Source organism: Rhinolophus sinicus, linkage group LG09, assembly GCF_036562045.2.
Source record: "Rhinolophus sinicus isolate RSC01 linkage group LG09, ASM3656204v1, whole genome shotgun sequence".
Classification (NCBI taxonomy): Eukaryota; Metazoa; Chordata; class Mammalia; order Chiroptera; family Rhinolophidae; genus Rhinolophus; species Rhinolophus sinicus.
The window spans coordinates 30,828,035-30,844,173 of NC_133758.1; the positions used below are offsets into that span (position 1 = coordinate 30,828,035).

The 16,139-nt window shown below is 38.9% G+C and overlaps 2 protein-coding genes across 7 annotated transcripts in view; one reads left to right on the forward strand and one right to left on the reverse strand.

Annotated features, from left to right (window-relative positions):
• The window catches only part of ZNF24 (zinc finger protein 24), a 40,868-nt gene that overhangs the window by 14,970 nt on the left and 9,759 nt on the right, over window positions 1-16,139 (forward strand). The gene's annotated exons all lie outside the window — the stretch shown is intronic.
• Window positions 797-16,139, reverse strand: part of ZNF397 (zinc finger protein 397) — a 35,582-nt gene continuing 20,239 nt past the window's right edge. Inside the window, exons 1-4 of one of the 6 annotated variants that reach the window (XM_074340133.1) lie at window positions 12,429-12,540; window positions 11,537-11,697; window positions 3,085-3,134; window positions 797-2,885 (exon numbers count right to left, since the gene is read on the reverse strand). In XM_074340133.1, coding sequence (XP_074196234.1) covers window positions 877-2,583 — 1,707 coding nt within the window. In that variant the 5' untranslated portion in view covers window positions 2,584-2,885; window positions 3,085-3,134; window positions 11,537-11,697; window positions 12,429-12,540 and the 3' untranslated portion in view covers window positions 797-876. The other 5 variants (XM_074340132.1, XM_074340131.1, XM_074340130.1 and 2 more) reach the window with 5 other exon arrangements.

Genomic DNA, 16,139 nt, shown 5'->3' on the forward strand with positions numbered 1-16,139 from the left:
GCTATACAAATTAGTCATGTGGGTATTACTTCAGCTATCGTTCAATCTATAGGTGACAAGATAAACAGTAATCTTCACTTTGACATATGGAGTTCTTTTTTTAAAAAATTGTTTCACATATTTAGAAGATGTGATTAAATGGTAGTATTGGAGAAGTGATTTCAAACCACTAAAGTTTATGGGTTTCATTATTGAGAGCAAAATATATCCATATTTTCTGTGACCATCACAGGAACTTGAAAACTCATTCTCACTATGAAAACCAAAACCAGGCCAAGAAAAAAAATTCTGAGAAAATGGGCCACTGGAATTATGTAGTTAATAAATTTAGTACCAAAATACCATAGTATGTTCACACACATGGAATTTAATTAGGGTTAGCATAAAGTAGAGCTCTCCAGCTATGAGGATAAGTGTAGTATCAGTGTGAATGCCAATTAAAATATGGAAGGGATTTATATTTTCCCCACATTATCTAAAATAACTTCTCTGATACACAGTAAGTAATTTGGGCTCACTAAAAGTTTGAGTTAATAGCACTAATATATTTCTGCATCCTGATTGCACACCCCACAACACTGATTTTTACAATATGTGACAAGGTTCTGCATTAATTTTGTTATATATTTCTTACAGTGATAAAACTCTTGGATTGTATTTGAGTAAGACTAGAGCTTTTCTTACATTATAGCAGATAATGAATTTTTTTCCATTGTTGTTGACATTTAATAAAATTTTTACACACATTGAATGTTTCCCCACAACTCACAGGACTCCTTCTCAGAAATTTTCTTAAGTTTGTAATGTCTGAGCTCTGAGTTAAAATTTCATTATAAAAATTGAATTAATGTTTTCTCTCCAATATGGACTTTGTTTTTAATGTAGCACAAGAGTTGAGCATTGACTAAAACCTTTTTCATAATCAATAGCATTTATAAGATTTTTTTCTGGTATAGTGTCTCTGGTACTGAATAAAGTTGGCCTATACACGAAAGGTTTTCCCACATTCATTACATTTACACTTTCTTGGGCAGAATGGTCTTTCTCATGATCAGTAAGATCAGAGAGCTGGGTAAAATTTCTGCTGCACTGAACACACCTGTGGGGTTTCTCCCCAGTGTGAATTCTCTGGTGCTCAATAAGATCAGTGCGTGTGCTGAAGGCTTTCCCACATGTATCACATTTATATGGCTTTTCGCCAATGTAGATTCTTTGATGATTAATGAGATCGGAGTGCCGGCTAAAGCTTTTGCCACACTGATCACATGGATATGGTTTCTCCCCAGTGTGGATCCTCTGATGTAGGATAAGAGCTGAGCATTGACTGAAGGCCTTCCCACACTCATTACATTTATATGGTTTTTCCCCAGTGTGGATTCTCTGGTGTTTGGTAAGGTCTGAGTTCTGACTGAAACTTTTGCTGCACTGTGTGCATGGGTATGGTTTCTCTCCAGTGTGAATTCTCTGATGAAGAATGAGGTCAGAACTCTGACTGAAGGCTTTCTCACAACTATCACAATGATAGGGCTTTTCCCCAGAGTGGACTCGCTGATGTTTAGTGAGGTCTGAGCTTTGACTAAAACTTTTATTGCACTGATTACACGCATATGGTTTCTCTCCAGTGTGTATTCTTTGATGTTTAACAAGATCTGAACGACGACTAAAACTTTTAGTACAATCACTACATGGATAGGGTTTCTCTCCAGTGTGGATTCTCTGATGTAGAATCAGGTTGGAGCTCTGACTAAATGTTTTCCCACATTCATCACATTCATAGGGTTTCTCACCTGTATGAATCCTATGATGTTTAACAAGATCTGATCTTCGACTAAACATTTTACTGCACTGGTTACATGGGTAAGGCTTCTCTCCAGTGTGAATTCGCTGATGATTAATAAGATCTGAAAGTCTACTGAAATTTTTGCTACACTGATTACAGGGATAGGGTTTCTCTCCAGTGTGAATTCTCTGGTGCAGAATAAGGACTGAGCTCTGATTAAAAGCTTTCCCACACTCACTACATTTATAGGGTTTCTCTCCAGTGTGGATCCTTCGATGTTTAATAAGGTCTGAGTTCTGACTGAAACTTTTGCTACATTGATTACATGGATATGGTTTCTCCCCAGTGTGAATTCTCTGATGTAGAATAAGATCTGAGCTCTGACTGAAGGCTTTTCCACACACGTCACATTTATATGGTTTCTCACCAGTGTGGATTCTTTGATGTTTTATAACATCAGAACTCTGACTAAAATGTTTGTTACACTGGGTACATGTATAAGGCTTCTCTCCAGTATGGATTCTCTGATGTTTAACCAGGTCTGAGCGCTGGCTAAAACTTTTCCTACAATGATTGCACTGGTAGGGTTTTTCGCCTGTATGGATCCTCTGATGTATAATAAGATCTGAGCTCTGACTGAAGGCTTTCCCACATTCATCACATTTATAAGGTTTTTCACCAGTGTGGACTCTTTGGTGTTTAATAAGGTCTGAGCTACGGCTGAAACTTTTAATACACCAATTACAAGGATAGGGTTTCTCCCCAGTATGAATTCTCTGATGCAGAACTAGGGCTGAGCTCATACTAAATGCCTTTCCACACTTATCACATTCAAAGGGTTTCTCCCAATGGGTTCTCTGATGCCTAATAAGGCCTGTACTCCAAGCAAAGCTTTGTCCACATTCATCACAGCTTTGCTGTCTTCTTTTAAAGAGGTTCTGATCCTTTTCATTTAATTTATCTACCAATTCACAGAATTCTCTGCATTCAGAATCCTGGAGAATGTTGTCTTTGGGGTTGCCAGACTCTTCAGTCAATGGTTCAGGTTTTTCAGTAATTTCTTCCTCTGAAGCCAGCTCTCGAATCTTGGTCTTAGTCTCACCATCTAAAACAATAAAATTCAAACGGAATGTGTTCTCCATATTGTAAGAAAGTTTCAGGTGAAACAGATCAGTATTTATTTATAAAATGTAGTCACGATTTTATGGAAGTGCTCCAAAACACTGAAAATTATCCTCTGAGAGGGAAACTAGGAAGAATCAACAAGTAATGGATCACAATAACCATTTATAGAAGTGACTTACCAGATACGTTCTGTATATGTTCATCACAGGAGATCTGGGAATACTGAAACCTAATCACAGTGGTTAGGAAAATTTGAGTAAATTAGAGTTGATACATAAGCAATTGATGCATAACCAATTTATTAACACATGTAAAGTAAGCAGTGTGTACAGAGTATGGGGGATGGGGAGACGGAGGGTAAAGGGGGAGAAGGCAGCAGGAGGCCAGGATGTCACTGGCAGGGTATACCAACCAGGTTTGTCAGAGACCATTATGGTAAAGAAAGAAGCATCATACTCAGGAATGGTCAGGACAGAATCCTGAATTTTCAAAAATAGGTCTATATAATCCTCTACCTCTTCTGTCCTGATTATTACCAAGGAACATGATCCCTTCTTGGAAACAGCCAAATTCTTTGGTCAAACTTCTTTACTAAGGTGTGTAAACAGGAAAAGGTTTAGAGAGGTGGGGTCAGAACTCTTTTGAGTTGGTTTTTGAGGATGCCATTCCTATGCTCAACAGTATCAGAAGCCTGCAATGGTAGGAGTGTGAGAGCTCCACTGAATTTCTTGATTGTCAGCCCACTGTTATGTGATGTTTACTATAAAAGACACACCACTGTCAGACTGCAAATGATCTAGAGAGCTGAGAACATGAAACAGATACGTTTTCAAGGGCAAAAGTCCAAGTCTCCAAGTGGGAGCTTCTGAAAAAAGTAAGGTTTCTGGGTAAATCTAAATGTGTACTGACTGATTTAAGCAATATGCATGTCTTATAGAGTTTATAATATATAGAGACTTAAATTCATGGCAAAAATAGCACAATGGGAGGGAAGTAAATCCAAATCCACTATCCAAATCCAAATCCACTAAAATATTACAAGGTCTTTGGATTATCCTAGAAGTAGTAAATTAAGATAAATTGTAATAAATCAAATGTGTATGTTGCAATTTCTAAGGCAGCCTATTTAAACCAGAGTTCCATAAGAGAATAAAACATAAAATGATTTGAGTGGCTATTTTCTTAATTCTACCAAAGATGGTACACAGTACTACAATAGATATATAGAAGAGACATTAGTACATCACTTACAATGGAGCCTTAAAGTACTTGGGCTTAATTCTATCACAGAATCACATCTGACAAAGGCGGCTATGAGGTAACCATTAAATAACAATAAAGGAATGTATAATCAATAAGCTAATAGGAAAAATAAAGGAAAAACAAAAAAACCCAGTAATGTAAAATTAGGTTGAAAAGAAGAAAAAGAAACAAAACATAGGATAAACAAAAACAAATAAGGTGGTATATTTAAATCCAAACATTAACTACATTATATGCAAATTAACTACTCCAATAAAAAGCAAAGAAAAACCAATAGCTAACATCATACTTAATGATTAAAGTTTTTCTTCTAGGAATAAGGGAGCAAAGCAAGGATGCCCTCTCTTACTACCTCTAGTCAACATTGTATAACTTCTATTCACTATCCCTAGCCAATACAGTACGACATGAAAATAACTGAAATATACAAATAAGAAAGTTAAATTGTCTTTACTCATAGACTACACAAATCAGTATATAGAAAATCCTATTGTCTCAAAGTTATTAGAACTTGTAAATAAGTTTATTAGAGCAATACAAAAAACAATTATAATTCTGTATACTAGCAATGAACAATTAGAACAAAAATTTAAAACATTTTTATCAATTGTATCAAAAATGAAATACTTAGAAACAAATTCAACAAAGTATGAGCAATATTTGTATAATAAAAATTATAAAACATTGCTGAGAGAAATTAAAGATGACCTAATAGAAATATATGCCATCATTTATGGATAGGAAGATTTAATATTGTTAAGATGGTAGAATTCTTGCCAAATTGATCTAGAGACTCAATGTAATCCCAATCAAAATCTCAGCAGGCTTTTTTGTAGAAATTGACAAAATGATTCTAAATTCTATATAGAAAGGCACAGAAGTCGAAACAACTTTGAAAAAGAACAAAATTGGAGAAGTTACCCTATTTGACTTCAAGGTCTACAATAAAGTTACAATAATCAAGGACTGTGGTATTAGCATAAGGATAGACATGAATTAATGGAATAGGATAGAGTTTATAAACAGATCCAAACACATATGTAGAAATATATTCAACAAAGTTGCCAAGATAATCCAATGGTGAAAGTGTCAGAACAAAAAGTGTTAGAACTGGATATCATAATGACAAAAATTAACCCCAACTCCTTATGTTACACACAAAAATTAACTAGAAATGTAATATAAACCTAAACATAAAAGCTAAAATTAGAAATGTTCTAGAAGAAAGCACAGATGACCAAAATTAATGCACACAACTGTGAGAAAATAATGTATGTTGTTTAAGTCACTCAATTTGTGATTTTCTGTTATGGCAGTCCTAGCAGACAAATACAGCGTGTTTTTGAACTTTATACATTCATGGAATTATACCACATGCCTTCTGTGACATGCTTTTTTGTTCAACATTATGTTTGGAAGATCCATCCTTATTCATGTGTATAGCTGTAGTACATTCATGTTCACTGCTATAGTGTGACACACACCAAAATTTATTTACCCATTCTCCTTCAATGGACAACATTTTCCTATTACAAACCCTGCTGATATGAATATGCTGGTGTATCTATCTCATTGTACATATCTAGTTTCTATAGGTTATAAAAACTTAGGATCAGGACTGTGTATCTTCAACTAGATAGTTCCAAAGTAGTTAAACCAATTCACACTTCCATCAGGAGTGTATGAGTTCACACTGCTCTATATTCTAACCAATATTAAGTCTATTCTTTTTTATAACCTATTGCAATCAGGCTTTTATCTCTATAATATCATTGAAACTATATTTATTAAAGTCTCTAATAAACTCTATCATGACAAATCCAATGGTCAATTCTCAATCTTATTCCTGATTTATTTGACATAGTTGATTACTCTCAAAACGTTTGCTTTCAGGCGGCCGGATGGCTCAGTTGGTTAGGGTGCGAGCTCTTAACAACAGGGTTGCTTGTTCGATTCACACATGGGCCAGTGAGCTATGCCCTCCACAACTAGATGAAGACAATGAGCTGCCGCTGAGCTACTGGAGGGGTGACCGGATGGCTCAGTTGGTTACAGCGGGAGCTCTTAACAACAAGGTTGCCGGTTCAATTCCCCATCCATGGGATGGTGGCCTGCGCCCCCTGCAACTAAGATTGAAAACGGCAACTGGACTTGGAGTTGAGCTGTGCCCTCCACAACTACATTGAAGGACAACAACTTGGAGCTGACTGGAGAAACACACTGTTCCCCAATATTCCCCAATAAAAAAACAAAAAAACAAAAACAAAAACATTTGCTTTCTTCTTGCTAACTTACCTTTCTCTTATTCTCCATATAATAGTCAGAGCAATTTTTACATATATTGTGTAAAGTGCTCCAATGGCTTCCCATTACACTGGAAATAAATTCCAAATCCTTAGTATGGCTTAGATGGTTCCACATGAGCTGGTCCCTTTCTCTCTGCTCTCATTTCATTCCATCACGCCTATGACCTGTCTACGCCAGGCTCACTCTGTTCCTGCTACATTCAGGGACCTTTGGCATTTGCTATTCCCTCTGCCTGGAACACTCTTCTCTCAAATAGTCACAAGGCTTGTTCTCTTGCTTCAATCTCCAACCATTTTTCACCACTGCAGAGAGGCACAATGCTTGGTGGGCCCACATTTTTGAGGCGGTACCACAGTTCAGTGTACTGAAATGACCAATTTGAATAACTTATAAGATTGCTACTTTTGAGTGAGACTCAGAGTAAAAAAAAAGGTTCTGCAGTAGGTTCAGGTTGCAATTCAAGCGGTCCTATCACATAACTTTATTAATCAGGATAATCAATGGTATTGGAAGTCTCTGCAGCTGTCAGAGATGCTGTATGCAGCGTTTTGTAATCCTCTGTAAGAGAACCACAGTGAAGTAAGGACATACTCTCTTCTGCCACCAACAATTTTCTATGTGAAAAGCAGATCCTAGGTTGCTCTTGGGTACTAACAGAGACTTCATGCTTCACCACACAGTACCACGTGACTACTACAAATTGATCATTGTATGCTAGTTGTTCTTTGGTCCTCCAAGTCATAAAATTGGACGTACAAAGCAGCATCCCACTGTAAAAGCCAGCCTGGAAGACAAGTAAATCCCATGTGCTCGTGATTCGGATTCTCATAGTTACCTGTGCCTGTTTCCACTCTTTCTCTTTCTCAACCTATATTCAGGGCCTCATGGGAATTCCCTGTTACCAATCGCAGACAAAAAGAAAGTATAGAACTGGTTTACAGCTGGGCCTGCCCCGTGTGTGGGCACAAGCTGAAAGTGGAATAGCTTTCACTTATACTCAGGTATGGCCTCAAACACACCAGTGAAGGTAAATCTTCCCAGTGGGCAGAATTTCAGATATATACCTAGTTGTCCACTTTCCATGGAAGGTAACATAGCCTAAGATATATTTTTATATTAATTTATGGGTAGTGACTAATGGATTATCTGATTAGTTAGGTACCTGAAAAGAATAAAACTGGAAGACTAGAAACAAGGTTTCTGGAGGAAACGCATGAGGATGAACCTTCTAAAATGGGCAAAGAATGCATATATTTGTATCCCATGTGAATCCTCACCAAAGGGCATCCACTGTGGAGAAGCTTCTCAATCAGGTGGACATGATGATCCATATTATCAATGTCAATCAGCCTTTTTACCAAAGCTTGTCCCAAGGATTCATGTACAAATTGGTCATGGCACCAAGGATGGAGGCTATTCATGGGCTCAACAATATGGACCTCCATTCATTAAGGCTGATATGCCTATAACTACTGCTATATGTCCAAGCATCCAACAACAAAAGCCAACACTGAGCTCCTAATAAGGTACCATTCCCTAGAAAGAAACTAGCCAGGCACTGGGAGGCAGATTCATTACACTTGACCCATTCTATCATGGAAAGGGCAGCAATTTGTTTTCAAAGGACTAAATACATAGTCCAGACACAAATTTGCATTGACTTAAGAGAATGCTATATTTATTACCATGGTATTCTATTCAATATTGCCTCTAAAGGACTAATTTTACAGGGAAGTAAGTATAGCTGTGAGCTTATACACATGTAATTCATGGGTCTTACCACGTTCCCCATCACTCAGAAGTGGATTGTGATAACGGTGGAATGACTTGCTGAAGGTTCAGTTTTGGTACCAGCTAGGCAACAACACCCTGGTAAGTTTGGGGTTCTGTTGTACAGGATGCACTATACCTTAAACCAGAGGATGACAGACAGTATTGTTTTCCCCAAATCCAGAGTATATGGGTGTAGGATCCAAGGTTGGAGAAATAGTAAGAACGTCTCCTCTTACTACATACCTAATAATCCACTTATATTACTTTTGCTTCCTATCCCCATAATCTTGGGCTTGGTGGGTTTGGGGTTCTGGTTCTCAGAGAAGAAATACTTCCACCATGCAATAAGGTCATGATTTTGTTAAATTTGAAGCTGAGATTGCCTCCTAGCCATTTTGGGCTCCTTCTACTGCTCAACCAACAGGCAGAGAAGGGGTCACTGTACTGGCCAGGATGACTGATACTAGTTATCATTGACGAACTGATTGCTGCTACATTACAGGGGCAAAGAAGAATGTGTCTGGAAATCAGAAGACTCACTGGTGTGCCTCTTAGATCTCTTATGTCTAACAGACCCAGTCAATGGTACAATGAAGTAAACTGAAAGAGAGAGGATCATCAGGGACTCAAATCATCCAGGAAAGAAGGTTTACGTTGCTTAACTAGGTAAAGAACTCTGGCACTGAGATTCTGGCAGAGGGTAAGGGCAATATGGAATGGGTGATGGAAGAAGACAGTTATGATTATCAGCTTAGGCTTTGTGAACAGCAAAACAGCTATATTTTGTTAATTATGTCTTTTCCCCCTTTTATTCACTACCTTATATGAAGACCACTGGTGGTATTGAAGTTTTAGGTTTCAGATGGGAGTATGACTTAATTATATGTCAACTTTCAATGAGATGGTAGCTTAAGAGACTGTTTTCCTGCTGTGTTGGGAACATAACAATCCAAACAAAGGACAAAAGTGGATATTATAGGTTAAAGGGGGTGGGCTGTAATGAATGTTCTCTTTTCCCCTCAAGATGTACTGTTTGCCCTGCTTTGTGTCGCAGGAGGCTGATATCAGTTTACGGACTGCATCACTTGGGGTTCCGTGCCCTCTGCCTTGCAATTAGATTTGGCCAAAAGTCAGGGGAGAATCACAGAGTGACCAATTGTCCTGGTTTGCCCAAAACAGAGGGAGTTTATGGGCTATGGGACTTTTCAGTGCTGAATCCCAGGCAAACTGGGGTAAGTTGGTCACCCTCCATCCTGATTCCCTTCTTACTGGGCCAGGAGTTGGAAGTATCGTGTTTCTTTTAGCAAAGGCCACATCACCTATTGGGCAGACATTCTCTAGGATCTGGTAATCAATCTCGCCCCTTGTAACTTAAGGCCTAAAGGTAGTAACTGATTGTCACTATTGTTTGCCCAAGGCTGTTCTCTAGTCCTTGTTGACTTCTGTAATCCTGTCCAACCTCTTCATGAGACTTTGAATTATACCATTTGAATGAGCCAACCGTTCCCTGCTAGAATACGGACTGATAGATACATCCTGGTTTATTTTCCTCATAACCATTATCACTATATGATATTATACTGCATATTTATGTATTTCCTGTTTCCCCCATAGAAGGTAAGCTCCTTGAGGGCAAAGCCTTATCTGTTCAGTTCACTGCTATATTCCCCACACTTAGAGCAGTACCTGGCACAGAGTAAACCCTCAATAACTAAAAAAATATTATATGGTTAATAATAAGCGATTAACTAATAAAATTTATAACAATAAGTATTTATTGAATAGTTTATTAAATGATCTGAAGGATATGTTAATGTTAGCAGTGACTATCTCCGGATGGTGGAGTTGTAGGTTATTTAAACTTTCTGTTTTGTGTCTTTCTACACTTATATTACTCTATAATAGTTATTTTATACACACTCTATGAGAAACAAACAGATGCAATATGCATATCAATTTATATAAAACTGCAAAGGAAGAGGCCCAATTCTGCAGTGATTCTCAGGAAAGATTAGAGCTAGATGCCTTAGAACAGATTCTTAAGGAAAGACAAATTCCAAATACAGGAGAGAGAAACTAAATAAAATAAAATAAAATATGCTCCAAAACTAAAAAGAGGCAGAAGATCTAGACTAAAAGGAAGGGATAATAGAAGTTGCATTCGTAGGCAAAACAACAGCAATAGAGAACGAAAATAAAGATAACAGCAAAATATGATGTGGAAATTAGACCCTACTGAACATCTGAACAAAGTTGGGATCAAAATGATCTTACTAAAAATAACAGGGCTACCATTTATAAAGAATTTACTATCAGCCAGGTCTGTTCTCAGTTTTATATACAGGATCTCATTTAGTGCTTGTAGTAATAGACCTCAATGAACCCTATCTCTCAATATCTATATCCTTGAATAGTTCTTGCTCCCTATAATTCTGAAACTGGTCATGTGACTTGCTTTGGTCAATGAGATATTAACAAATGTAACGCAAACATAGGTTAGAAAAGTGCTATGCATCCCAGGCTTGCCCTCTCTCTCTGATTTTGGAAATTACCTGCTCTGTGAAAAAGTCTAGGCTAGCCTGCTGGAGATATGTGACCCAAGCCATAGACAGCACCAAGAGTCAGATATATATGACTGATACCAGCTTGGGTCCTGGCTCAGCTACTAGACGACTGTATGAGTTATCCCAGACAAGACCAGAAGATTAAAAAACTGCCCAGCTGAACCCAGTCCAAGGTGATGACCTAGAGAACCATAAGAAAATAATATCTGATGTTTTAGGTCACTAAATTTTGGGGTCCTTTATTATGGAGTAACAGACACAATCCTCAACATAACCTCTAAGATATGAATTATTATACACTTACAAAGTGAGGAAACAGAATCATAAAAAAAAGTAAGTAAATAACAAAACTAGTATTTGAATCCAGGCTGTCAGACTACAAAACTTTTAACTACTCCCTTATAATAAATGAGAACTATAACTTGAAATGATTTTCAAGTGGGGCATACTAAACACTGACAGATTGGTGATAAGGTGATTATAATGGGGAAAAAAATGGATAATTTGGGGGACTTAAAGGAGAAGAATTCCATGAGAATTTGATTGCCAGAATTCACAATAAAGTCATATGACGGTGCTTGCAGCACTAAAGCGATAGTACTGCCTAATAGAGTGAAGGGTAGGCAATGAAGAATACCAACAGTACTTGAAGACACTAACATATCAAAAGTAATATCCCCCCTTTGCCCCCACTTCCTGAAACCAAAAAAGATATACTGCTCACCTGACAGAAGGTGGTGTTCTTGAGATTCATAATTGAACTGGATCTCCATGGGCTGCAACTGGATGCTTGACACCTCAGGGAGCAACTGGAGAATTACCATTTCCTCAGTAAGCTTTTGTTGTCCAGGTAGGGGTCTGAGACCTGGAGGTAACTGGGCACCACTGGGCGTGGAAGGGAATCATTGCAGTGACTGGAGATATAATTTCTGACACTAGACCACCAAAAACATCCTCTAAATATAAAGGAAGTAAAGGAGAAAACAAACTCTCATTTATTTTCAAAGTGCTTTTCTCTCAGAATGTATTAAGCTTCCTCTCATCATCCAGGAGTCAGGCATTACCCTTCTTGGGCATACACTCTCCATTACAAGTCTAGAGATCGTCAAACATCTTGGGGGTTAATGCTACCAAAATAAGGATATAACTGGAAAAATAAGGCAGAGGAGGGAATCTTAGAATTTTGTCGTTGTGGTTAAACACTGTGTGATTCGCTTCCCTTCCTATACCAAAATGACACTGCTGATCCATCACCACCTGTCTTTCCCTCTGTCCCTTCTACCAGCACTCACACGTTTAGGTTGCTCTTTCCCAGCACAGCCGGCTGAGCGGCGTGGATGCGTCCACGCTCCTGATTCCACCCGCTCCCAAAGTTTCCGGTGTGCATTCAGTGGAACCCAAGGCCCAGCAAGGATCGACCGGGTACCAACAACACACGAGGCCAATAACCGACTAGCTCGCCATTGCCAGGAGCCGCGCCCAGGGGCGACCCCGAAGGCTTTGACTCTCCGTGGTCTCGAGAAACCGCACACGATTCCCTGGCAGCGTCGCGAGGCCTCTAGAGAGGCGAGGTCACCTAAATTCCTCCGCCTTCCGAGAGCCAACATCATCCATACCTCGACGTGTTCTCCAGGGCTCTGGCAAGCCTCACACGCGGCGAACCGGCTCTTGCCCGGTCCGCTCCAGGGATCCGGGACGATTGCTCGGCTCTGTGGAGCGTGGCCTTGCACGTGCGCACGCGCGGGCGGCCCGGGCAGGGCCTCGGGGGGGTGGGGTGGGTGAGTCGCTGAGATTTAACTCCTCAACATCCGCCGAGCTGTTCCCAGACGAGCCGCTACGAGGGACCTGGGTGGCCGACGATAGATCCCTTGCTGCCCTATCTGCGGTTCTTGTGAATGTTGGAAATCATCTTTCGGGAAAGCTCTCTGGGGCAGAGTAGGTTTTCTGACTACATAATGAGTTCTTCCTTAGGCTTTTTTTTTTTTTTTTTACCCCCCAAGCCCCTTTCTTTCAATCAGATTTTCTGGTGTACTTCCATTCTAACTTTCTTCCTGCCCTCTTAGGTTTTCTCCCCAGAACAGTGCCTCCGAATACCCTGGAGGCCTGTTGAAATACTGATTGTTGGGCCCCACGGACTCTGTAGGTCTCGGGTGGGAGCCCAGGTTCTCAGGTGATCCTGATGCTGTTGGCCCTGGGACCCCATTTGAGAGTCACTGCTGTAAAAATAAGTAATGCTCAAAAGTTAATCCCTGACTTACTGAGAGGAAGCTGGTTTTCATCTACTCCATCATCAAGAAAGGGCACAAGATGCCTTTCTTAGAAGTTTGCTTGCCAGTACATTGTGACTAAAGGATCCAGATGAGAAGAAGGACCTGAAATGTGGTGGGTGGGTGGGGGGGTGGGGAGGGGAGCGGCAGCAGGTCATCCAGGTAGGAAAGGATATTACTGTGTTCTTGGAAATATCTTGGGAAATAAGGGAGGAAGGAGAAGAAAGACTGAGACAGATGAAACATGGGATGTGGGTTAAAATGCTTAGAAGCAAAGGTACAGGTATGAGAAAATAGTGGCTGGCTGAAGTGATGGATGGTTGAAGGAGAGGAAAAGGGCTTCCCGTCCAAGCCCAATTACCTCTTCTAATATATAAAATGTTCAAGATGAATGAATGAGACCCTGATATATCTGTAAGGAACTTGTTTGGGTCTAGCACTCACAAGTAGGGAGTGCAGATGTTTTTTGAAAAACTGTTTTACTGAGATATAAAAGACATATAGTAATCAGCAAATATGTAAAGTATACAATTTGGTAAGTTTTGTCACATTTATACAACCGTGAAACCATCACCACAATCAAAATAGAGAACACATCCGACAACACCCAGAGTTTACTCCTTTGCTTGGTAATCCCTCCCTCTGCTCCACAGCCCCGGACCACTGTTCTGCTTTCTGTTACTACAGATTAGTTTTCATTTTCTAGAGATTTATTTAAATGGTCTCATAGAGAATGCACTCTTTTCTGGTCAGACTTCTTTCACTTATTTTGAGATTTATCTGTATTGCTGTGTGTATCAATAGTCCGTCCGTTCCATCTTGTTGCTGAATAATATTCCATTGGATGCATATGCCACAGTTTGTGTATGTGTTCACCGGTTGATGGACATTTGGGTTATTTTCAGTTTTTTACTATTACAAATAAGGCTGCTATGAACATTCAGACATTTGTGTACAGCCTGTATATGGACATATCCTTTTTCTTCTTACATGGTAGGTTTTGGAGAGTTTTTACATGGAAAGTTTTAACATTTTTAGAAACTGCTACACTGTTTGTATTGGCTGAACCATTTTGTATTCCCACCAGCAGTGTATGAGAATGCCATAGTTGACATACTACTTTTTAACAAGTCTCTAGTAAAACAAAATGATAAAGTTAATCAAAAGTTAATTATCATGTACAAAGGTAAAGGGTTTTGTTAACCTTTGACCCAGAAGTGATAATGTGAACATAGATCTACTGGGTGTTTAACCAAGGAAACCAAACTGTTCTTTCAGATTACACTAGATTTGTTCCTTTGGGGAATCTTATCAGAGATATTGCATTCTGTGTGTGAATCTGAGAAGCCAGTTTGGAGTTTAACAGTTTGTTGGATTGGCCAAAACAAACCTACATCCAGCTGTGGTCCATACCAGCTGACATTGAAGCGATTCCTCTCAGTAAAGTAAAGGAATTCAGAGGTTTCCAGAGAGATCAGGAACGATAATACAAGGCATGGGAAATGATAACAGATTCTCGGGAATGAAACTGATAGGCCATCTACCAATATTCTATACGATTTTTATTTCCTATTCCATTTCCTCTTGGTGGAAATTACGCCAAACTAACATATGTCTGATTTAGATTCTACAGCAGTGGCTCATAATTTTTTTGAGATAATGTACTCCTTTGAGAATATGATGAAAACTATGGATCATCCTCAGAAAGTTGAACATAAAGTCCCACATGTGAATTTTTGCTTATCATGTATGGTATTGGAAATAAATTTCATTTGATACTTAAACTATATAAGCAGTCTTCACAAAGAATGAATTTCAATGTAAATTATCAATTTCTAGTTTCAGGTAACAAAGGGACATAAATCCAAATTGTGAAACCACATAAAATTAACTTTCCTTTTGATCAAAGAAATATTAACAAATAGACTGCTCCTTTTTGTTTTGAACAAGACATATAAATTATGGACAATATGACATCTTCATGTACATGTCCAATTGATTTTGACTTAAAAACAGAACCACTGTTGAAAAATCAGATTCAGAAAGGGAAATAATGGCCAATATAATCAGGGTTCCCAAAGTTCACTTTGGTAGAGACAGGTAGGCTTGTATAAAGAAATAGTAGGCCTTTTTTGAGCCTTGCTTTTGCTCAGGGGCCCGCTCCAAACCCTTTGGAGTGTACTTTTTCTTCTAATAAACTACTTTTTCGCTACTTAAAAAACAAAACCAGAAAAGAAACAGCAGACTTCCCCAAGACCTTTAGAGTTGAATTCAGATCAGATTATGTCCTTTATCTGCCGTCATTGAGGTCATTGGCATCAGTTTGAAAAGTCTTCAATTCTAAGTAACTGAAAATCAAGTCACAGGAATTTAAACAACTCTTGGTTTGTACTTATCACATTGTTGTGGGTTGAATCACGTCCCCCAAAAGGATGTGTTCAAGTCCTAACCTCTTGTCCCTGTGAATGTGACTTTATTTAGAAATAGGATCTTTGTAATCAAGTTAAGAGAGACCATACTGCATTAAGGTGGGCCCTAATCCAATGACTGGTGTCCTTATAAGAAGAGGTAAATTCAGGCACAGAGGAGACTCACAGAGAGGAGAGGTGACAAGTGAACATGGAGGCAGAGACTGAAGTGATGCACTCACAAGGGAACTAATGCCAAGGATTGCCAGTAACCATTAGAAGTTAGGAGACAGGTATGAAAAAGATCCTTCCCTAGAGCCTTCAAAAGGAGCATAGCCCTGCCAGCACCTTGATTTTGGACCTCTAACCTCCAGAACTGTGAGAGAATAAAAATTTCTATTGTATTAAGCCACTCTGTTTGTGGTGCCAGAAGTGTGGTGCCACAAATACCTAAAAAATGTAGATGTGGTTTTGGAATTGGGGATGGCTCAAGGCTAGAAGAGTTTTGAGACTCATGATAGAAAAAGCCTAAGATGCCTTCAAGAGATTGTTGGTAGCAATATGGACATTAAAGGTGATTCCAGCAAGGGCTCAGAAAGAAGTGAAAAGGACAGGAGAGAAATGTTCTATCATTTTAGAGAATACATATATT